General features: G+C 42.1%; 1 protein-coding gene across 2 annotated transcripts; it reads right to left on the bottom strand.

Moving 5' to 3' along the window:
• Positions 1-5145: 5145 nt before the first annotated feature.
• Positions 5146-24950, bottom strand: isca2 (iron-sulfur cluster assembly 2). Of its 2 annotated transcripts, XM_078234349.1 has the most exons (5): positions 24854-24928; positions 13958-14235; positions 10756-10942; positions 9991-10106; positions 5146-8594 (listed from the first exon to the last, which is right to left on the bottom strand). In XM_078234349.1, exons 2-5 carry the CDS (start codon positions 13969-13971, stop codon positions 8420-8422), a joined length of 492 nt encoding a protein of 163 aa, XP_078090475.1. In that variant the 5' UTR covers positions 13972-14235; positions 24854-24928; the 3' UTR covers positions 5146-8419. The 2 variants fall into 2 exon arrangements, with proteins under 2 accessions (XP_078090475.1, XP_078090474.1); XM_078234348.1 differs by lacking the exon at positions 13958-14235 and having other exon boundaries at positions 24854-24950.
• Positions 24951-25187: the final 237 nt, after the last annotated feature.

Raw genomic sequence — 25187 nt, 5'->3', positions numbered from 1 at the left:
ACCTACTAGATCTGTACGCTTACCTTGTGACTGGCGTACACGGACACCCAGGTCTCATTGGACATTCCCTCTCTCAATTTGCAGCCATTCAGATAGTAATCTGTCTTCCTGTTCTTGCTCCAAAATGGATAACCTCACATTTATCCACTTTACACTTGCATCTGCCATATATTTGCCCACTCACTCAGCTTGTCCAAATCACATTGAAGCATCTCTGCATCCTCCTCACAGCTCAGCCTCCCACCCAGCTTTATGTTGTCTGCAAATTTGGAGATATTACATTTAGTTCCCTCATCTAAATTAGTATATATTGTGAATAGTTGGGATCCCAGCACTGATCCCTGCGGTACTCCATTACTCACTGCCGGCCATTCAGAAAAATACCCATTTATTCCTATTCTTAGTTTCCTGTCTGTCAACCAGTTTTCTATCTATCTTACACTACCCCCAATCCCATGCCCTTTAATATTCCACACTAATGTCATATGTGGGACTTTGTCGAAAGCCTTCCGTAAGTGCAAATAAACCACATCTACTGGCTCCCCCTCAACTCTACTTGTTACATCGTCAAAGAATTCCAGTAGATTTGTCAAGCATGATTGGCCTTTCGTAAATCCATGTGGCTCAGTCCAATCCTGCCATTTTCCAAGTGCTCTGCTACTAAATCTTTTATAAATATATTGTCCCCACTACCAACGTCAGGCTAATCTATGTTTTCTCTCTACCTCCCTTTTTAAATAGTGGAGTTACATTAGCTACCTTCCAATCTGTAGGAAGGTGACCACCAATGCATCCATTATTTCTAGGGCCACTTTCTTAAGTACTCTGGGATGTAGATTATTAGGCCCTGGGGATCTATTGGCCTTCAATCCCATCAGTTTCCCCAACACCACTTCTCTACTAATACTCATTTCCTTCAGTTCTTCCCTCTCATTAAAATCTGTATTCCCCAACATTTCTGGTATATTATTTGTGTCTTCCTTTGTGAAGATCGATCTAACTGAATATATACTTTGATATGAGGCAACAGTGCTAACCAGTATACCCCCTCCAATCTCCAATCAATTTGGTATTCTTACACTTCTTGGTTCAAACTGAGCGCTGTCCATTGCCATTCTTCATCCTAGTTGGTCAAGCAGGTACAAGTTGCTGCCCGGTTTACACAAGTCCTAAATGCTCTTTAGAGGACACTACACTATTTTGATATCTCACCTACAACAACTTGCTCATAGAAATTAAATACATAATGGAGTGAGGTAGAGAATGAATGTGTGGCTGAGGGACTGGTGCAGGGGGCAGGGATTCAGGTTCCTGGACCATTGGGACCTCTTTAGGGGCAGGCACCTGTACACATTAAACGGGTGACACTTGAATCCCAGGGGGACCAATATCCTGGCGGGAAGGTTGGCTAAGGCTACTGGGGAGAGTTTAAACTAGATAGGTTGGGGGGTGGGGATCGAGACGAGGTGACTGGGAGCGAGGAAGTTAGCTCGCAAACAGAGAAGGGTTATAGACAGTGCAAGAGGGAGGATGGATGGGGGATAGAGAAGGGGAGAGCTCAGATCAAAGGATTGAGATGTGTTTACTTTAATGCCAGGAGTATAGTGAATAAAGGGGATGAGCTCAGAGCGTGGATCGATGCCTGGAAGTGTGATGTGGTGGCCATTACGGAGACTTGGATGTCTCAGGGACAGGACTGGATACTCCAGGTGCCGGGATTCAGATGTTTTAGGAAGGACAGGGAGGGAGGCAAGAGAGGGGGTGGAGTGGCACTGCTGATCAGGGATAGTGTCACAGCTGTAGAGAAGGTGTATGCTGTGGAGGGATTGTCTACAGAGTCTCTGTGGGTGGAAGTTCGGAATGGGAAGGGGTCGATCACTTTGCTGGGAATTTTCTATAGGCTGCCCAATAGTAACAGGGAGGTGGAGGAGCAGATAGGGAAACAGATCCTGGAGAGATGCAATAATAGCAGAGTTGTTGTGATGGGAGACTTTAATTTCCCAAACATAGATTGGAATATCCCTAGGGTAAGGGGATTGGATGGGGAGGAGTTCGTTAGGTGTGTTCAGGAGGGTTTCCTGACACAGCATGTGGACAGGCCTACAAGAGGAGAGGCTGTACTTGATCTGATACTGACCAATGAACCTGGACAGGTGTCAGATCTCTCAGTGGGAGAGCATCTTGGGGATAGCGATCATAACTCTATCTCCTTTATGCTTGCATTGGAAAAAGAGAGGATCAGGCAAACTAGGAAAGCGTTTATATGGAGTAAGGGGAAATATGAAGACATAAGGCAGCAAATTAGAGGAGTAAATTGGAAGGAGGTATTCTCGAGGAAATGTACTGAAGAGAGGTGGCAGTTTTTCAAGGAATGTCTGTCTAGAGTTCCACAGGACAACATTCCAAGCAGACAGGGAGGAGTTGGTAGGTTAAAGGAACCATGGTGCACGAAAGCTGTGCGGGACCTAGTCGAGAAGAAAAGGAAAGCATACAAAAGGTTCAGAGAGCTTGGCGAAGATAGGGATCTAGATGAGTAAACGGCTTGTAGGAAGGGACTAAAGAAGGAAATTAGGAGAGCCAGAAGGGGTCACGAGAAGGCCTTGGCAGGTAGGATTAAGGGAAACCCTAAGGCATTCTATAAATATGTGAAGAGTAAAGGGATGAGACGTGAAGGAATAGGGCCTACAAAAGGTGAAGGAGGGAAAGTCTGTACGGAACCAGTAGAAATGGCAGAAGTGCTTAATGAGTATTTTGCCTCGATTTTCACAGAGGAGAAGGACCTGGGTGGACGTACTGCGGGCTTGCGGTGGACTGAAAAGATTGAATATGTGGACTTTAACAAAGAGGTTGTGCTGGAATCTTTGAATGGCATCAAGATAGATAAGTCGCCGGGTCCGGATGGGATGTACCCCAGGTTACTGTGGGAGGCGAGGGAAGAGATTGCAGAGCCTCTGGCGATGATCTTTGCGTCATCGATGGAGACGGGAGAGGTGCCGGAGGATTGGAGGATTGCGGATGTGGTTCCTATTTTCAAGAAGGGGAATAGGGATAGCCCAGGAAATTATCGACCGGTGAGTCTAACCTCAGTGGTTGGTAAGCTGATGGAGAAGATCCTGAGGGACAAGACTTATGAGCATTTAGAAAGGTTTAGTATGCTCAAGAATACTCAGCATGGCTTTGTCAAAGGCAGATCGTGCCTTACGAGCCTGGTGGAGTTCTTTGAAAATGTGACTAAACACATTGACGAAGGGAAAGTGGTAGATGTGGTTTATATGGATTTTAGCAAGGCGTTCGATAAGGTCCCCCATGCAAGGCTTCTAGAAAAAGTGAGAGGGCATGGGATCCAAGGGGCTGCGGCCCTGTGGATCCAGAACTGGTTTGCCCAAAGGAGGCAGCGAGTGGGTATAGATGGGTCTTTTTTCTAAATGGAGGTCGGTCACCAGTGGTGTGCCCCAGGGATCTGTTCTGGGACCCTTGCTGTTTGTCATTTTCATAAATGACCTGGATGAGGAAGTGGAGGGATAGGTTGGTAAGTTTGCCGACGACACGAAGGTTGGTGGGGTTGTGGATAATCTGGAGGGATGTCAGAAGTTACAGAGGGACATAGATAGGATGCAAGACTGGGCGGAGAAGTGGCAGATGGACTTCAACCCAGATAAATGTGTAGTGGTCCATTTTGGCAGGTCAAATGGGATGAAGGAGTACAATATAAAGGGAAAGACTTTTAGTGCTGCAGAGGATCAGAAGGACCTTGGGGTCCAGATCCATAGGACTCTAAAATCGACCCTGCAAGTGGAGGAGGTGGTTAAGAAGGTGTATGGTGTGCTGACCTTTATCAATCGAGGGATTGAGTTTAGGAGTCTAGGGATAATGATGCAGCTATATAAGACCCTCGTCAGACCCCACTTGGAGTACTGTGCTCAGTTCTGGTCGCCTCATTACAGGAAGGATGTGGAAAAGATTGAAAGGGTGTAGAGGAGATTTACAAGGATGTTGCCTGGATTGAGTGGCATGCCTTATGAGGATAGGCTGAGGGAGCTCGGTCTTTTCTCCTTGGAGAGACGTAGGATGAGAGGAGACCTAATAGAGGTATATAAGATGTTGAGAGGCATAGATCGGGTGGACTCTGCGGCTTTTTTCCAGGGTGGAAATGGCTGCTACGAGAGGACACAGGTTTAAGATGCTGGGGGGTAGGTACAGGGGAAATGTTAGGGGGAAGTTTTTCACACAGAGGGTGATGGGCGAGTGGAATCGGCTGCCGTCAGTGGTGGTGGAGGCAAACTCAATAGGGTCTTTTAAGAGACTCCTGGATGAGTACATGGGACTTAATAGGATGGTTATAGATAGGCCTAAGGTAGGGAATATGTTCGGCACAACTTGTGGGGCCAAAGGGCCTGTTTTGTGCTGTAGCTTTTCTATGTTTCTATAAGAGTAAGCTCAACATCACACCAGCTACCATAAATTCTAGCCCATTGGCTCTCAGAGCCAGGGACTCAGATTCAATTCCGGCCTTGGGTGGTTGTCTATGTTGCATTTGTACATTCTCCCAGTGTCTGCGTGGGTTTCCTCTGGGTGCTTCTGTTTTTTCCCCCAAGGATGTACAGATTAGGTGATTGGCCATGCTAAATTGCCCCTTAGTGTCCAAAGATGTGTAGGTTAAGATTAGTGGGGCAAATGCATGGAATTACGGGACTAAGATGGGGTTTGGACCTGGATAAGATGCTTTGTCAGAGGGTCGGTGCAGACTCGATAGGCCAAATGGCCTCCTTATCTACTGCAGGCATTCTATGAGCCACTTTGACACCTGAAAGCACAACACGTTACTGCTCTGAAGCAGCAGCCTAGATGTGCTCATGCCTCAGGAATACGACTTCATCATATAACATCCTAAAAAACAAGTGTTGCTTCTGAACCAAAACTGACACCTAATGAAATACGCATGAACACGCTGTGCCTATTCCATAATTTTAAAAACTATGTTTATATTAAAAACATGCCCGCAGACAAAAACATCTCCAGATTCAGCTATATGAAGTGCATATTTGACAATGTCTTGTTAAGACGTTGTAAAATGTGCAAATGGCGTGGAAGTTCCTCCAGAAAAGGCTGGCAGTACTCCAGGATGCATTAAAGAACAGTATGAAGTACGCATTCAAAGAATCTTTATTATTGCATACAAAAATATTTACAATTTTACCACATGCTATTATGATAATCACTGTATGAGTGCAAAAAAAAGGCTCAACTTACCTTTTTTTGCTTTGGAACATAAATTAAAAGCACAATTGTTTAATTCTGTCAGAGTGCTTTTTTCTGTTTCTGACAACAATGGACAGAAGTAAGTGCCCACTCCCTAACATATTAACACATTCTTTCAGCAGAACAAAGCTTCTCTTTCTGAAACACTACATGTTGTTGGAGGAATAACAAGCATGATTTCACTGGCTACAGCATTGGACAAATCGAGTACAGCAGGACATGGAAGGGATGGAAAATTCCACTTGACAGCCATCCAGTGGTGAGGTAACCATAAAGACCGAGCGAGGTGAGGTGAAAAAAACATAAAATCTACCCGAGCACTTATCCCCAGCTTTGACCTTTACTTTCTTGCTGTGTGCATTTATATTTTGCGCACTTTTCACTAGCTTCTCATCTGCAAAGCTTCTTTTTGCTTCTGTTTTTTACCCCTTCTCGTACCTCCCCCATCTTAAGGCACTTGCTTTATCTTTTTAACATGGGTGTAAAATGGGTGTTGTCCGATTGACCAACCATTACACACCTCCCCCATTTCCCTTTCACTGAAGTCAAAAATAAGTTTCTTATCTATTTTTCAAACACCAACCCACTGCATCAGAAGGCAAGGATATTTCAAAGTAAAAACAGAAAATGCTGGAAATATTCAGCAGGTCAGGTAGCAACAGAAGTTCTGATGGAAAATTACTATCCAGAAATGTTAACTTTCCCTCGCTCCACAGATACTGCCTGGCGTGCTGAGTGATTCCAGCGTATTGCTTTTAGTTTCCCACCATCTGCAGCATTTTGCTTCTGCCTTGGCGTTTCAAAGTAGCTTACTCAATATCTTAAAAGTGATTGTGCATTGTTTAAGTGTTAAATAAATAGTGTTGTCTTTCTTTTCAAGTGGCAAATATCAGGATGTTCTATTAATTTTGTCATTTTAAAGTCTATTTATTACTGTCACAAGTAGGCTTGCATTAACACTGCAATGAAGTTACTGTGAAAATATCCTGAAATTTTGAACTATGTACAGCCTTCCTGAATTTGCAAAGAACGGGGGGAAGAAGGAGTGGTGGAATCAATATTCCACGTGACATTTTATTGATACCACTTAGTATCGGAACCTGAGTCTCACTGCCAATAACACCAAACGCTTTACAGGTATTTGGATCCAACCATAGAAGCCATTTTCAAAGTTGATCAGACATTACTTGAAACCTTCCTCTTAGACCAAGCTTTTGTTCATCTGTCCTAATATCGCCTTACATGGCTGGCATCAATTTTTTGTTTGACTCCTGTGAAGTGCCTTGGGATGTTTTAATATATTCCAAGGAACAATCTAAATGTAAGCTGTTGTGTCATACACCACTAGGGGACACTCAAGTGACAGGAAAAACTACAAGTTGATTACACAGTTCCTGACCAGCACTGAATGAAGAGCAAGGGCCAGTTTCAGAAACAAATAAGGCAAAGTAAAGTTGAGGTGTCAGAGAGAAAAAAGGGGATTTAAAAATGGCCACAAAAAATTAGTTTTTAAAACGTTGTCAAGTGATAAGGTTTAAAGGAAACTTGGGCGGAAATTTGTTTCATCAAATTAGGAACTATAGACATAAAAATGCTCTTCACCATTCTGTTTATCCCAGAAACTATTCCCAATTAAATTTTATACAAGCTAACGCAGTGTCAGGGTATATTACTGAGCTCAGAATTTTAAACACAGCAGGTCACTGCTCTGTATTAATCTGTAACCAAATCTTCCAACTAGCTCAAAATAGGCAACAGTGTAATAGATAATAAAAATAAAGACGGGTTTCCCACAAAACAACACTTCCTTTGTGATGAATGCTGCTGGTGCCAAGCGATCCATGCATCACATTCTTCTCTCTCTGTATGCAGACTAGCAGCACGCAGAGTTCTGACAATGGCACAGCCAGGTTGGACAAGTCAGCTCGCAATCTATTTTGCTAATGAACGTGAAAGGCAAATGTAAAAAGTGACAATTAAGTCAGTTATAAAATGTATTCACACCAATTTACTTCCTTTACACGATGCAAATTTAGGCAGACCATATCAGGCAGTGTTGGAGGAAGGAGAAGTAACTGAGAAGAAATGTTTCTTGGACTCATTGCACCAGTATCAGCCTCAGGATCTTGTGAAACAAACTTCCGCTGCAGTATAGAGGACTTTGTGCACATGACTGAATGTGAGTAACCAATTTAAAACAGGAAGAAAATGGTCACAAGATTTAACAGGTTCTAGTAAACCAGCAGAGACGAGAGAAGTTGGGGCTGTTCTTCATAGAACAGAGTAGGTTTTGGGGAGACTTAATTGAAGTGTTCAAAATTATGAGGGGTTTTGATGGAGTAACTAGGGAGAAGCTATTACCACTGGTAAGAGGGTCAGTAACCAAAGGGCACAGATTTAAGGGTTGATTTAAGGTCATCGACAAAAGAACCAGAGGGGAACTAAGTTTTCTTGCAGTGAATTGCTAAGATTTGGAATGCAGTGTCTGAAAGGGTGAAAGCCAATTGAATAATTTTCAAATTAAAACATTTGAAGATTACAAGGTTTTCCACAAGGTTCCACATTATTGGCAGAACAGTGGTCTGCTGGAGTGAGCTGAAGTGTGCCAACACAAAACTCAAGCCTAACTACAAAGATAAATTGCGGCCGTTATGGATAATTTTACTTTGGGCTTAAGTGCCAAATAGGGAAAAATGCCGATACGTGTTAGATGGGTCCAAATTTGACAGTGTGTCATTTCCACCCTTATCATGTCTCTCAGAGGCACATGGGCACCATGCTACATTTTCTTTCTCTTCAGATAGGAGATATTTTCTGGATGGGAAGGAGAGGGTGGAGAGACACAGCTAGATTTAATACCTTCACTGTCTCTCAAGGATATCATGTTAAAGGAAAGGAAACATTTGTACAACTCTTGCTATTACTATCACAGTTTGTTTCAAAACACTTGGCAGTATCACAATACAAAGCATAAATAATGCAGCTCCAGTGTTCTGTTAACATTTGTTCTCTTTGCAATTTTCAACAAGGTTACAAGGTCACACCATTTTGTTTTAAGCTTAGCTGCATCTTCTTCCAGCCAAGCCAGTCCAGCATTAGTCAGCAGTTTTCTGAAATAGAAGACTGGGGGGAACAAACTGCTGCACGAGGGTGTCTCATTTCAGAGTTTGATGGAAAAGGAGCTCCCACAAGAACATCCATGCTCTGCCCGAGGATTGTGTATCACTTGAAATGAGCTACGGATTAGCTCCTCACTATAATCCACTGTCCCTCCTTTCAGATACTCCAGACTGTCAGAGTCAACGACAAGGCTAACTCCATCCTGTTCGAAGGCCCTAATTTGTAAAGACAACCACACAATTAACATGCAGAGTGTAAAAATGAATATATTTAAGATATTGATGCTAGACTAATTTAGAATTATTCAGTTCATGCTGGAATTAAATAAATAACCACAAACTCCCCTGCTTTGAGTTTCATGCATTTTGGGAATTCAGGTTCTCTTTTTGGACCATTGTAATACAATCCACAGTGCATCACTGGTAAAGCAATGTGCCATTTAGATTAAGCAATATGAAAACAGAGTTGCTGTAGCGCCAAGAGGAGTTAAGAGAGACTTTCTCCTCCAAACCTCAATGCTATAAGCCCAATTTTGTTTGCCAGCTTCCTTTATTGAATTATCATGATTGGAAACATTTTTTGTAATGTGTGCTTTATCCACTGCTGACCAGAAGACTATGAACATGACTGGAGTACAAGATTGCAGACTTTCGTTACTTTGCAACAATAGAACAGTGCACAATTCTGGAGCTGCACACACCTTGGTGGACCAGCTTAGTGATTTGAATACATGAAAACTGGGTTTGGGGTCATTACCAGATTTCAAAATAGAACGTTAGAAGGAAAGATGAGAAAAGCAGCGCTCAAATAATTCAGGGTAAGAATCCAATGTTGGGAAGTAAGGATTGAAATTAGACCACTGAACTGATTTTAAATTGTTGGCAATTTCTCATCAAACTCAATGAGCAAAGTTTTGGTTGATTTCAAGTTTATGGAAGGAAAATTAGATTTGGATGTCAGAGAGGCAATCTGCCAATTTGGAGACAATGGCGGGATGGAGCGAGGTCTTGGTGAGGTTGAGCTTAGTGTTATCAGCATACACATGGAAATTGAAACTGTGCTTTTGGATGATGTCGCTGAGGGGCAATAAGTAGAAGCAAAAATAGTTCCTTGGGAAATGCCAGAGGTAACAGTGTACAAATGGGAGAAAGCATTCTCAAATGCACAAATGGATAGTTTTGAGTGGAATCAGGCGAGTGCAGTCCCACCAATCTGGATAACAGTGGAGATGCATTGGAGGAGAGTAGCGTGGTCAACCGTGTCAATGACCGCAGACAGATTGAGGAAGACAAGGAAAGATAATATTCACCTTCATTAAAGAAACATACTTTCCAAAGGGAAAACATTCAATATACATAGTAAAATGGAGTTGCCAGACTAGCAGTGTTGCTTTTTAGAGCATCCACAACTATGGAATGGCAGTCCACAAGCTAGCATCTCAAATCTGTGCAGTGCCTCCCATAGGGAAGATTACAACTAAATCAGAGAGATGAATAGATCAGAGTAGTGTTTGCAGGTCATTGTCTATCCTGGAGAAGGTATTTGCATGCGATGTCACTACAACACTGAGCAAAAAAGCATGAATCACCAGTGAATAAATCTCACTTTTACCTATCATCTGCCTCTATTGTTTTATCCAGTGTGAATTTGTACTGGAATCCTGAGCATCCACCTCCTTCCACTTGTACCCTCAGGAACTCATCCTTTTCCAAAATCTGTTTTAGGCGCTGCAACACAGAGATTTTTAAAAGCAACTTTAAAAATGTAATAATTTATAAATTTCATTAATTTGCTCTAAAATACATCTTCAGGCCATGACATGTCTTGCTATTTGACTATGGATCACATCAAATTACAGTGTGGAAAATTGCTTGTGCTGTGGTTTAGTCAGTGCCTGGGACTGGAACTAGAATCCAGCGCAGACCAATAGATAGAAAGCCATCTCATCCACTTGCATCATGAAGGTTAATGAGTTTTGGATGGGGTCACAAACAAGTCACCAAGCATGGGACATGGCACAAAGCTGCTCATAATTCTGAACTAATTGGTAATGTCACACGGAGGTGCCACAAGCATGAAATGTAATGCCGGTAAGGATAGGGTTGTTAGTCCGAATCAATCTGGCAGATTGATTTCCCCACTAATCAACAAATACAAGGGTCAGGAACTTCTTACTGGAATCCGCTACACTTCCTAAAGCAGCCCAGTGAAAATTATACCTCAGCAGTGGCAACAATGAATGGATTCGGTACGATAATCAGATTTAGAATTGTCTGATCTTGGCTAAGAACCTCCAAATATGAAGACAGATATTTTTTACTTACATTAGGCATCTCAAGCAGACCCCCCTGCCCCCCCAACCATTTTATTCTTTACCTTAACACAGCTATCACTGATGAACACGGTGTCCTGGGGTTCGCCATTTTGTGATTCTGTTTCTTGACCAGCTGAGAAGTACCTTCCAGTTACTCGTGAAGCTAGCAATTCCCGGTGAGCCAGGGTGCGAACTTTGCCAGCCAATGATACAGGCCGGCTCTGCAAAGAAATGGTCAAACATGGCACCCTGTTAAAAATTTAAAAACAAAACAAAAAAAAGTCAGTTTGCAGAAAAGTGTGAAAACTGAGAGTTATTTTGTGTACGTAACAGAATAAGGATAAAACAGCAATGCTGCAACAATGACTACACTTCAGAAATACTTCGTTGGTAAGGTGCTTTGAAACATTCAGTCGTCATGACAGGTGCTTTCAATGCAAGTCTTTCTTTAGGTTCACTGAAGATGCCAGCAAGTCAAATTTGAGCATGCGTCAGTGCTAATCAGAAGCATCCAATCCAAATTCTTGCCAGCATTGACACTTGTATTCAGGGCAGTGTCAGAGCTGCATTCCTGAGTTTGGGGGTCATCCAACTGAAACAGCACCTGATCTGGGCTTCTTCACATATGCTAGATGTTGAAAGTAGAAAATGCTTCACTCGCCATCAACAAGCAATGAAAATTACAGTGGAAATTCATACGGATGAGCGTTTAAATAACTGGTAAGACATTAAGCACCAACAGCCATGAGGAACGAGATGATCCTGAATTAACCTGCCATTAATCCTAGGATATTTCAGCCACCTGGACAATTTGGCTACCTGCACCTATTAATTCTTCTCCCTTACTATTAAATACTAAACATGACAAACCCCGTATCAGCATTTCAGTATTAAAATTGATAGTTGTGTTGGATCAGCGGTTAAGGAGTTATTCCACCTTAGTGTTCGACCTTGTTGCCTTGCTCACCTTATCATGTAAGCCAGGGGTGAATAAAGAAAGATTTGCATTCTGTATCAGCAGGCAAGGATGTTTCAAAAGTAAAAATAGAAATTGCCTGGAATATTCAGCAGGTCAGGCACCATGAGGTTCTGATGAAGGGTCATGATCCTGAAACATTAACTCTGTTTTTTTCCCCTCTCTCCACAGATGCTGCCAATCCTGCTGAGTTTTTCCAGCACTTTCTGTTTTTATAGTGCTGTCACGGCGTGTTTTCCAGCGGTGAAGGCAATTGCCATTGGCCACCGACAGGATCTTCTAGTCCTGCAGGTATTTACGCCATTTTGCATAGCTTGCTCATCCTGCCGTCGGGGATCTTCCTGTGTGTGTGTGTGTGGGGCAGGGTGGCAGGGGGGGGGGGGGGGGGGGGGTGAGTAACCTTCGGCGGGATCAGAAAATCCTGCTGTCAGGAAGGGCCAGAAAATCCTGCCTTAAGTCTTGTAGATAGCAGTCAAGTTGCACCCAGGTGGAACAAACAGCAATGAGATTATGACCAATTAATTTGTTTTGGTTGTGCGGTGAAAGATAAACTTTGGTTCAGATAATAATTTCCCTGCTCTATCAGATATCGCCATAGAGTATTGTACATCCACGTAAAGCACATGGGATCTCATCTGAAAGTCAGAGCAGGGTGGTCTCAATAGTATAGTGAAATACAATCATGGAAGAGTCCTGAAGGTTAGAACAATCTGCAATATACAACAGTCCTAAATCAGCAATGTGATAAATTTATAATCACTCTGCTAACACAACTTGTTTCAAGATTAATTTGTGGTGTACCTTATATCCCTGGGTTCACTCTCAAAAAAGGATGTTAAAATTAAACTGATCAACAGGTTTTTACTAGATCCTCACGGAAACCACAGATATAAAATAGAAAGTATCACAAATTCCAGGCTTGAACATGGGCCCTTTATTATCTACTGATCTTACATACATTCAACCCGAGAAAGGAGAGCGTGTTTGCCCGACTTGAACATTGGGGCGCAAAAGACAGCGATAAATAATCAACTTTGAAAATTAAAAACCACGGATTCAGCAGGAGCGAGAATTATTTCTGTTCCCCTTTAACACAATGTGGTCAATCAGTTGCTTTATGTTTCACTACCGATTCTATTCAGAACATTCTGTTTTGTGTTTTCAAGTAAACAGCAACATTTCAACTCCCAAAGGGTAAAGTGTAACCAAAAGCTGAAGGCAAATCCAGGAACATATGGCCTTCCAACCTACGTCACCGAGACAAATGATCCGTTTGTTACCTTGCTGTTTTTTGTGCGAGCTTGCTGTGTACAAGCTGGCTGCCGCATTTCCTATATCACAAGAGCGGCCACACATTATAGACCACGTCAATAGTTATCAAGGTCTTTGAGATGTCCTAAGTTTGTAAAATTCACGATAATAAGTTTGTTCTTTTTAAAACCTTTTAATTTCTGTGCCACTTTATTGGAAATGAAGATTATGCAGCATCACCGTTTGCATCTTGAAACAATTTTGCAGCTATAATATTATAGTTAACCCCAGATTTAAATCTCCCATATAATAGTGAGATTTGTATGTTATACATCTGTGATAGCTACTTTAAAATACTCTTCAGTCAGCAACTGTCTCCTAGATTATTACAATCACCAAGGGCACACACCATCGTATGGGAGTCCATTTTTAAAAATCATTCTTGAGATGTGAGCATTGCTGGCAAAGCCAACATTTATTGTCCATCCCCAATTGCCCCTTGAAGAGGTGGCTGCTCCGGCCAATACTTTCATGGACAGATGCCTCTGCAATGGGCAGATTGTTGATGATAAAGACAAGCCGGTTCTTCCTCTTGTTGGTTCTCTCACCATCTGCTGTAATCCCATTTTGACAGCTATGGCAGGACTCTGTCAGTAGTGATGCTGTGGAGCCAGTCTGGTGATGGCCACTGAAGTCCAAACCCAGAGTACAATGTGCCCTGGCTACCTTCAGTGCTTCTTCAAAATGCTGCTCAGTATGGAGGAGTACTGATTCATCAGCTGAGAGAAGGCGGTACGTTGTAATCAACAGGAGATTTCCTTGCTCATTATTGACCTGATGCCATGATATTTCATGGGTTCAGGGTCAATGTTGCAGACTCCCACTCATACTATATGGCACTCTGACACCACCTCTGTGAGATCCTGTCCAAACAATGGGACAGGACATATCCAGGATGATAAAGGAGTCTGGGATAGAGGTTGTATGATGCGATTTGGTAAGTATGAGTGACCATGTCAGGATGTTGTCTGACTCACCTACGGTACAGCATGTTGTTCCAGATGTTTGGGAGAAGGATTTTGCTCGGCTGACTGTGTTGTTTCTGGTGCCTCTGTCGATATTGTGTGGTCTGTTTGGTTTCATTTTGCTGAATTTTTCCCTAGTGGTTTTGATAGCAGTAGGTTGCTTACTGGGCCATTTCCGGGGACAGTTAAGAATCAGTCACATAGCTGTGGGTTTGGAGTCACACGTAGGCCAGACGTGCAAAGGACGGCAGCTTTCAGACGTTTCAAAGCACTTTACAACCATTGAAGTGCTGTTGTAATGAAGGAAACATTTTAGCAGGGCATCAAAAATATGTTACTTGATTCCATTTGCCTTTGGCCACTGTTTAAAATCAAAATTATTCAAGTGTTTCTTTGAACTTTTCTTCCTTCTCCCTTTTAAACTCTAAATAGGCCACCCTACGGAGAGGCGATGGCCTAGTGGTATTATTGCTAGACTATTAATCCAGAAACACAGCTAATGTTCTGGGGACCCAGGTTAAAATCCCACCATGGCAGATGATGGAATTTGAATTCAATTAATTAAGAATCTACTGATGACCATGCAGCCATTGCCGATTGTTGGAAAAACCCATCAGGTTCACTAATGTCCTTTAGGGGAGGAAATACGCCGTCCTTACCTGGTCTGCCCTACATGCGACAGCAGTGTGGTTGACTCTCAACTGCCCTCCAAGGGCAACTAGGGATGGGCAATAAATGCTGGCCAGCCAGCGACGCCCATGTCCCACAAATGAATAAAAAAAACTCAGTGCAAGTTTTTTTTTGCTATCTAATTTGAATGTTGAAAACTGTCAAGACTACTTTATAAAACAAGTTCTTGGATGTGTGTGACACTGGCAAGTTAGAACTTAGTGCCCATCCCTAAATCATCTAGGACTGTAGTGGCAGTTAAGCTAGACTGTGTATTAACAGGACATTAATGATTTCTAGACAATCTGACAGCTTTCATGGTCATTTATGTTCTGATGCCACTGCACAAACAACGAGATTTATTTAATTCAATTTCACAACTTGTTGACACAGTGAGATTTGAAGTCATGCTTTCTGGATTATAATTGCTAGGCAACAGTAAGGCTTACTCTGACTCAATTTTCGAAGTACTCAAAACAGTGAAACCGTTCATCTCCCTGTCATCCCACATTGTTAAAGGGTTTTAAAACTCATCACCTCTTAATTTACATGCCCTTTCACCAAATTGTTTTATCTTTGGCCATGTTCTGCCCTTTACCTCAGTTTCTCAGATTAAAAAGAAGAGAAGTGCTGACTAATGAGAGGTGGCAGAAATACAAACCTTAACCTTCAGCTCAATGAAAATGCACTCAAATACAAATTCATGATTAGCAGGTTCACAGTGCAATGTCCTAAGGCTTTTCGAACTGATTGTTAAGTTTTTACATTTCTGCACTCTTGAGCAGCATAAACGAGCAATACAGTAATTGGTTAAGAACAGAATTAGTGGGATTGCAATAAAAATGGATTTTCCACACTCTCCCAACCCCACAAAGAGAACAACAGCACCCTGCAGTTGCAGTGTGGTTTCACATTCCAATGTTAAAATTATGGGCTCCTGTATAGACCTCTGCTGAATAAAGGATTATCATTCTGTTTGAATGTGAATATGCGCGGGAATGTAACCGGTGTGTCATCAAATCTGCTTTAAACAGTGCTCAAGCCAACTTACCTGGAGTTAATTTAAAGGTTAAATGCGTGCAAGGATGAACGCACGTAAGAATTCAAGTGAAAAGCTCTCGGACAGAAATCCAGTTGATATCTTGCAACGCAGTTGGAACAATAATTACAACATAAATGTACCACAAGAGAGGAGTTTTAACTTTGAAATGAATACTTGGAGCTTTCAAAATACCTCAGCCTTTTTGACTGTCTGGAAATGCTGCGTTGAGTTATTTAACGAATCAAACACAAACCTTCAGCAAATGCAACATTGAGCAACTGCAGTAAAAGTTCATATTCACGTTCTGCATTGGCAGCATTGAAGGTTGAGCGATAAAACAAGGCCAAATGGTAAAAAAAACAGGTCTATGTGACTGACTGTCAAGGACTTTTTTCCATTTCAGTGGCTACAACTCAGAATATCCAAGAAACTAATATTTCTTTAGTCCCAATAAATTTTGTGGCTTCCTTTGCCAGTTTGTACAGGCAGGCTTTGGCAATTATATGTCAATATTAACTTGCTCTCACATTTATATATTTACATTTACAGTCAGTTATAATGCTAAATCATTTTTAAAAAATGACGAGAAACATAAGCTCAAAGTGCAAGATACCCAAATTGATTTTAAATTACATTTTTGATCTCGCTTGTAAAATTAATCATATAATCCCATCATGTATGAGCAATTACACATGCCATATATATCATTCCTAACACTTCCCATTTATTTTAACAAAAATAAACTAACTATTGCCAAAGCTGCAGCAAGCAGGCACAACCAACTATGAGAAACGTCGGCATACTAAAGACTAGTCATATCAGCAGTTTAATGAGGTTTGCAGGTCATTGGCTATACTGCAACACTGTGATCAGTCAACAATACAATGCTGAGTGTGAAATATCGATTTGTTTTTCGATTGCAAATAAAATAAATTGATGCTGTCACACACTGTGTTCAAATAAAACACAGGTTCCTCATGTATTTGCCAACAGGTGCATTCAAATAAAGACCAGAAATCCTGGCTTACTTCTCTTTTGTCACTGATAATAGCCCATTAAAAATGATAATGACTAATAGTTCCATGGCATAAAAAGTGAAGCATATTTTTGCAGCAAAAAATAGTTCACCCAGGGCATTGTGTATACGATGAACATTAGATAGCTCACAATTGCATTGAAGCATCTCGTAGTGCAACTTGATTCATGTAGACAACTTTAAATTCCACTGCACTTCCTGTAATGACCATCCTTAACTGTCTGTAATGTTCCTTCAAAGCACCTCAGAGTGCTTCATCATCTATGCAGAAAACTAGAATAGCATTGCCCTCTCTGTGAGAGCCAGTTAGAAATGTTATAATGTTCTTTCAGATATTTTACAAATAAAGTATATGCAACAAATAAAAAAGTACAAAAAAGGTGGAAGAGATGCGGTGTTTCATTAGGTTGTGTTGGTTTTGGGTTTCTATCCCCCAGGTAAAGATATTCCAAAGTCGAGATAATTACAGTTATCCCAACTTAAAGCCTATTTCCAACGTCAGCCTTCATCCAAAGAGTAAGAATGCCTAGAAAAAGGCAAGGTACTGCGGATGTTGGAATCAGAAACAAAAACACAAAATGCTGGAAAATCTCAGCAGGTCTGGCAGCATCTGTAGAGAGAATAGAGTCAATGTTTTGAATCAGGATGACCCTTTGTCAGAGCTGAAGACAAGAATAATCAGACAAGATTTATACCATGAGGGTGAGGGCTGTAATTTATAGGAATGGTATGGACAATAAGACAAAGGGAATGTAGAGAGTCATAGAGATATACAACACAGAAAAAGACCCTTTGGCCCAACTCGTCCATGCTGACCAGGTTTCCAAAACTGAACCGGTCCTATTTGGCTACATTTGGCCCAAATCCCTCTAAACCCTTCCCAGCCGTACCCTGTCCAAATGTATTTTAAATTTATAATTCTACCCGTCTCTACCACCTCCTCCAGCAACTCATTCCATATACATACCACCTTGTATGTGAAAAAGTTGCCCCTCGGGTCCCTTTTAAATCTTTCCCCTCTCACCTTATGCCCTTAGTTTTGCACTCCCCTACTCTGGGGAAGACCTTGGCTATTCACCTTTCTATATCCCTCATGATGATGATGATGAAGTTTAAAGGAGGAGGGGGAGGAGTAATTCCTGAGGAGGGGGCTTGGCGCCTCGGGGGCTTGTGTGGCTTTTGCTGCCAGGTAGACCTGTTGGACTTTGGCCTGGTGTTGTTAAACTTCTTACAAAGAAAAACAACCCTAGCCTGTCCAATCTTTCCTCATAACTGCAATTTTCAAGCCCTGACAACATTTTTGTAAATTTTCTCTGTGCACACTCTGCAGCAGTTATGCTCTCCCTGTAATGTGGTAAATGGAACTGTGCACAAAAGTCCATTTGTGGCCTAACAAGTGTTTCATACATTTCCATCATTACATTCCCGCTATTGTATTCAGTAGCTCATCAAATAAAGGATAGTATTCCGTATGCTTATGACCACCTTGTCCACCTTCAAGGACCTGTGGGCATGCACTCCAAGGTGTCTCATTTCCTCAACCCCTCAACACCTTCCCGTTTATTGAGTATTCCCTTGCTTTGTTTGCCCTCCCAAAACGCATTGCCTCTCACTTTTCTGGAGTGAACTTCACTTTTTCTCTATCCAATCAATCAAACCAAAGGAAAGAATCCTAGGCCGAGATTCTCCTGGCCTTCTGTGCTGCTTAAGCAGAGCAGTGGGCTGGGAGACAACAGCGGGAGGCATTTTGTGAGATTCCCAATCACAAGTCTCTCAATCGCTGCTCTTTTTTTTAAGCGCAATCAGCTCCGTGCTGGAAATCTATAATCTCTGGGCCTGCTAGCCTCACCCCGCCTCCCCAAAACTAGGAGTGACTCCCACAGTAAGAGGTCTCACAACACCAGGTTGAGGTCCGGCAGGTTTGTTTGGTGGCAGAAGCCACTAGCTTTCGGAGCGCTGCTGGTGAAGGAGCGGTGCTCCGAGGGCTAGTGGCTTTTGCTGCCGGGTAGGCCTGTTGGACTTTGGCCTGGTGTTGTGAGACATCTTACTGTGTTTACCCCAGTCCAACGCCTGCATCTCCACATCATGATTCCCACCAGCAGGGTTTACAACTGTTCCCCACTAACGGTGAACAGGTGTCCTCAGAACTATGCTGCCGGCCTCTTGGCCAGAATAGCCCCCGCCCACCACTTTTCAGAGTGTATCGTGCTATGGCACTCTGCATTGCTCAGATTGGAGATTCATTGCGGTAAGTACGCCCAAAAAACGGCAGGAAACACTCCCGTTTTCCAGCCCATTTGGCACTTAGTTTTATTTTGGGAGAATCCCAGCCCTAGTATAATATACAGTAAATGGCAGAACCCTTAAGAGTATTGATAGACAGGGAGATCTGGGTGTACAGATACACAGGTCACTGAAAGTGACAACGCAGGTGGAGAAAGTAGTCAAGAAGGCATACGGCATGCTTGCCTTCATCGGCCAGAGCATTGAGATTAAAAATTGGCAAGTCATGTTGCAGCTTTATAGAACCTTAGTTAGGTCGCACTTGGAATATAGTGTTCAATTCTGGTCGCCACGCTACCAGAAAGATGTGGAGGCTTTGGAGAGGGTACAGAAAAGATTTACCTGGTATGGAGGGCATTAGCTATTAGGAGAGGTAGAAGAAACTTGGTTTGTTCTCACTGGAACGATGGAGGTTGAGGGGCGACCTGATAGAAGTCTACAAGATTGGGAGGGGCATGGACAGAGTGGATAGTCAGAAGCTTTTTCTCAGGGTGGAAGAGTCAATTACTAGGGGGCATAGGTTTAAGGTGCGAGGGGCAAGGTTTAAAGGAGACGTGCGAGGCAAGCTTTTTACTCCGAGGGAGGTAGGTGCCTGGAACTCACTGCCGGGAGAGGTAATGGAAGCAGATACGATAGTGAGTTTTAAGGGGCGTCTGGACAAATACATGAATAGGATGAGAATAGAGGGATATGGTACCCGGAAGGATAGGGGGTTTTAGTTCAGTTGGGCAGCATAGTTGGTGCAGGCTTGGAGGGCCGAAGGGCCTGTTCCTGTGCTGTAATTTTCTTTGTTCTTAGTCTATTCAATCTTTCCAAATTAATATAATCTCACAGTTCAGATATCCTTATAAATCGTTGCACCCTCTTTAATGCTCTACATAATTTTTTTAAAATATGCTGACAGGAACTGTATGCATGACTCTAGGTATGGTCTATACCCAGGTTTGATAATTTAGCATTAACATTCTATCTTTCAATTCTATCCCTCTGGAAATAAACTCTAATGTGTGATTTGTGTTTGTTATAGGCCTGGGTCACAACTTCTAATTTGTGTTTGTTCTCCCAGACCTCTTTGCTCCTGCACCCCATTTAGCTTCTTATTTTTCATGTAACATCAACACATTTTTCTTATCAAAATGTCATACCTCACATTTAACTCTGAAATTCAATTATACTTAAATGCTTATTCTGCAAGTTTATTAAAGTCATCTTATAATTTATTGCAGTCCTTCTCTGTTGACTATCCCTCACAATTTAAAAATTGTGTTTTTGATTCCAAAGTCTAAATCATTAATATAAATTATCAACAATAATGGTCTCAGCACTAATCATTTCCACCTATGGCCACTCTGAACAGCTACCTTTACGTCTGTTCTCTGCTTTGACTTCCAGCCAGTTATCCATTCTGCTACTTGTCCATTGACTCCATATGCTGTGACCTCACTCGTTAGTTATTTGCGGCATCTTTTCATGACTCTTGCCTACTATCTCTCTTACCTCTGAAAATATTCCGGGAGGGTGATCAAACAAGACTTATCCTTTTGAAATCCATGTTGACTATTCATTATAATGTTTTTAATTTCTAGGGATTCTATTATTTTTCCAGTACCGATGTCAAACTGACTAGTTTGAAGTTCCCTGGACATATTTACCTCACTTCTTAAATATAACTATAAACATTGGCTATCTGCTGTTCTTCTCTCATTACAGCTTTCTCTAATAAATTATTAAATATCTGTAATTGTGGCTGTGCTATCTCTTTATTTTAGAATGTGGGAATGCAAATTTTCCAAACCAGAATTTTAACATTTTCTAATGTTTCTTATTTTAAATATGGTTATATAATTTCCAATTTCATATAGATTCAATCCATCTTCCTGTTAAATAATGAAGAAAAATAATTATTTAATATTCCTACTGTTTTGGTATTTGTCTGATTTTTCTCCTATCTGTTCCTTAACAACTCTCTTCCCAATTTGAATTTCTTTTCTTATTTATGCTTGTTAAATTTTGACTATTGTTGATTGTCCTTTGATAATTTGATTTCACTGTTCCTCTTTGCCTTCTGCATCATGTTTTTGTCTTTACTTGTAATCTATGTTCTCCCTTTTCTTGCTCTCCCCTGTTCATGTATTTAGTGTATGTCCCTTTCCTCACCCTCCCTCATGTCTTTATTCATTCATGATGTCTCATTAGTTTGTTCTTGTTTTTTAGCACATATATTGCTACTGGATCCTGTTCAATGCTGTTTAAATGTTTTCCACTGGCAAACAATAATGCAATGTTGTTGCCCAAGTTTATTTTCCCAAGTTCTGGTCTCAGCCCCTCAAAATCTACTTTTTTGTAACCTATGACTGTAGTCTTTTGCACACCTTCTTACTTTATCTGAATGTTTGAGCATCCACTCGTTGCTCCAAATGAAGGACTCGACGCAGATATAATTTTTATATTTGTTCATGAGATGTGGGCGTCATTGGCTGGGCCAGCATTTATTGCCCATCCCTAATTGAGGTGATGTTTAAGAGTCAACCATATTGCTGTGGATCTGGAGTCGCATGTAGACCAGATCAGGGAACAATAGCAAATTTCCTCCCCTAAAGGACATTAGTGAACTGGATGGGTTTTTGCAACAATTGACAATAATTTAATGGTCATCATTAGACTTTTGATTCCAGATTTTGATTGAATTCAAATTTTATCTTCTGCAGTGATGGGATTTGAACCTGGATCTCCAGGGCATTATCCTGGGTCTCTGGATTACTAGTCCAGTGATAGTACCATTACACCACCACTTCCCCAACACTAAGATTCCCCTATCAGAAGCCAATGATTTATCCTCATTACCTAGTGACACCTGATTCTGTGGCTGTGGGATTGCAGCAAGTATCTGATGGTGAATAGGTTTTGTAACAGAATACTAAAGTAAATATAACTCCTGGTAAGTCATTGATTGTTAGCTGCAGTTTGAAGGTTTGGGACCTAGCACAGAAGACTTTGAATTCTTATCAAGCTCAGGCATCTGTTCTCTGTTTACTGCCAAATGGCATCTGCAAAAACTAGAAGTCAACATTTGAATTGAAAGTATTAATTATTCACGAGTAGTTTTACACACTGTTTCTGGGTTGCAGTCTTCCTTGACAACTCCCCACTTTGTCATTTTGGACCTAAGATGGATAAGAATATTTTCTAAAAGTTGAGAAGCTAAAAACTATGTATAAAAGAGTTTTTGGGGATGCAAATGTAGAAATCACGACAAGCTCATGGAGAGTTACAAGAAATAATTACTAAGACTACTTAAATGTTAACCTTTATCTCAAGGCAGCTAGAATACAAAGGGTTTGGTATGTACAGAGCTCTTGCTTGAACCCATTTTGATTACTCTGTTCTGGGCAACACACCTCAGGAAAGATATCTTGGCCTTGGAGGTGGGTCTCAAATTACTCACGCATTGCATCCTAAAATATTATTTCCTGAAAGAAATCAATCGAATTTTACTCAAAACTTTGCTTCCACCATTTCCCTAATGAGTCTGTTCCATAGAGTGACCACTCATTGAATTAATATTTTCACAGATTAGTTTTGAATTTCGGAATAAATGGGTGCTTTTCTGGTTGGCAAATGGTAACTGGTGGTGTGCCGCAGGGATTAGTACTGGGGCCTCAACTATTTACCATTTATATAGACGATCTGGAGATGGGGACTGAGTGTAGGGTAACAAAGTTTGCAGACGACACAAAGATAAGTGGAAAAGTGAATCGTGTGGAGGGCGTAGAAGGTCTGCAGAGAGATTTGGACAGGCTGAGTGAGTGGGCGAGGATCTGGCAGATGGAGTATAACGTTGACAAATGCGAGGTTATTCACTTTGGAAGAAATAATAGCAAATTGGATTATTATCTAAATGGAAAAAAAATTACAACATGCTACTGTGCAAAGGGACCTGGGGGTCCTTGTACATGAGACGCAAAAACCCAGTCTGCAGGTGCAACAGGTGATCAAGAAGGCAAATGGGATGTTGGCCTATATCGCAAGGGGATAGAATATAAAAGCAGAGATGTCTTGCTGCATCTGTACAGGGCATTGGTGAGGCCGCAGCTGGAATACTGTGTGCAGTATTGGTCCCCTTATTTGCGGAAGGATATATTGGCCTTGGAGGGAGTGCAGAGAAGGTTCACCAGGTTGATACCAGAGATGAGAGGTGTTGATTATGAGGAGAGACTGAGCAGATTGGGTTTGTACTCGTTGGAATTTAGAAGGTTGAGGGGGGATCTTATAGAGATCTATAAGATAATGAAGGGGCTGGATAGGGTAGAGGTGGAGAGATTCTTTCCACTTAGAAAGGAAGCTAGAACTAGAGGGCACAGCCTCAAAATAAAGGGGGTTCAGTTTTGGACAGAGTTGAGGAGGAACTTTTTCTCTCAGAGGGTGGTGAATCTCTGGAATTCTCTGCCCACTGAAGTAGTGGAGGTTACCTCATTGAATATGTTTAAATCACGGATAGATGGATTCCTGATCAGTAAGGGAATTAGGGGTTATAGGGATCAGGCGGGTAAGTGGAACTGATCCACTTCAGATCAGCCATGATCTTATTGAATGGCGGGGCAGGCTCGAGAGGCTAGATGGCCTACTCCTGCTCCTATTTCTTATGTTCTTAAAGTTTATTTATTAGTGTCACAAGAAGGCTTGCATTAATACTGCAATGAAGTTATTGTGACAATCTCCTAGTCACCACACTTTGTTGCCAGTTTGTGTACACTGAGGGAGAATTTAGCACAGCCAATGCATCTAACCAGCAAGTCTTTCGGACTGTGGGAGGAAACCGGAGCACCCGAAGGAAATCCACACAGACACAGGGAGAACGTGCAGACTCCGCACAGACAGTGACCCAAGCTGGCAATCGAACCCGGATCCCTTGAGCTGTGAGGCAGCAGTGCTAACCACTATACCACCTCCTAGCTGTTAAACCTATGCTCTTTAGCTTTGGCCTCCCCTAGACTGGGGAAAAGACCTTGGCTTATTCACCTTATCTATGCCCCTCATGGTGACGATAAAGGCTAAGAAAGGCGCTAAGAGCACCCATTAAGAGATTGGAATGTGTGAATGGCAGAACAAAGGTGCAGAGTGACTTATGGAAAGGGAAAGAAAACTTTAACGTTCTTAACATTTTTAGGGGATTGAAATGTTCATGCACACAGTCAACTTGCAGTGTACAAAGAACCAGATCAAGTCTGTAACAGTCAGAAAGTTGTAAAGCAGCAACTAAAGTTCAAAATATAACAGAAACACGACAAGCACAGCTATATTCCACGTTGTCTGGAACTAGGAGAGTTTGCAATATCTTCAACAGTACTCATTTTCAGAAAAGCCTGAATGGAAGTCAGAACATCAAAGGACAACTCAGTATGAACTGCCAAGGTGTTCTTCAGTCACTTTAGTCCTGATGCAGATTTCAGGCGGCCTAATGATGTGCGCTTGTCCCTTACTAACATGAGGACCCATTTAGAGGGCACTGACCTGGCTCTCCCACAGGTAACTGGGTATTGACAGTTACTGCTTTTTGTTTATATCCAATTCAATCCAATCAAATTCCAATTCAAAGTCTCAGCAAGTGAGACATTCCAGATCCAAGTTGACAAGACAGGCATCCCACTTCTTGTCTTGGGTTTGATCTACATGATGCAAGCTGATTGCAGCAGGCATTGCACCTTCTCCAAGGCTTGATCTCGCATTTTGGCCAAAAGGCCTAGATACCACTTTACAAAATTGCTTCAAGTGAAGCCTCAGTATAACCTCATGACTTCAAACAAGTGCAGGAGGCCAAAACTACACTTGTTCTTAGCCAAAAGGCCGGGATGAATATTGACAGTTACTGTTAGCTCACCTCCTCCAGCAAAGCTGCACAGCAACTGGCAACAGGCCTTTCCTCAGCAGCCCGACTGCTATCATCTTCCCCCTGGGTAACCAGGACACCCCGCCCCGGAGAGGAGGAGGAGGAGGAGGAGCGCCTCAAGGTATCCGCCCCCTGACCGCTTTCCCATTGGTCCGGAGCCAGGCCGGCCCCCTCAAAGGATTGGACACGGAACACGTCCGTCAGAACCGCGACCTGGTCCCGCCTCCTCGACTCGTCCATTGGCTGAGGTGGACGTACGTCACAAAGCAAAGGGCGGCAGCGATTGGATGCTCACGAGGTATGAGCAAGCTGATTGGGCGGCTCG

The sequence above is a fragment of the Mustelus asterias genome, chromosome 18 (assembly GCF_964213995.1).
Source record: "Mustelus asterias chromosome 18, sMusAst1.hap1.1, whole genome shotgun sequence".
Taxonomy (NCBI): domain Eukaryota; kingdom Metazoa; phylum Chordata; class Chondrichthyes; order Carcharhiniformes; family Triakidae; genus Mustelus; species Mustelus asterias.
The sequence above is the reverse complement of the archived record's forward strand: the minus strand, read 5'-3'. Positions and strand labels throughout refer to the sequence as shown.

Bases quoted from the DNA above. Each gene is read 5' to 3' on its own strand.
- isca2 (XM_078234348.1), bottom strand. From the start codon at position 24,918: ATGATAGCAGTCGGGCTGCTGAGGAAAGGCCTGTTGCCAGTTGCTGTG. The intron at 10,943-24,853 runs GTGAGCTAACAG...AATTTTTAACAG, and splicing joins GTGCAGCTTTGCTGGAGGAG to GGTGCCATGTTTGACCATTT. The intron at 8,595-9,990 runs GTAAAAGTGAGA...TTTACAAATTAG, and splicing joins ACAATAGAGGCAGATGATAG to GGCCTTCGAACAGGATGGAG.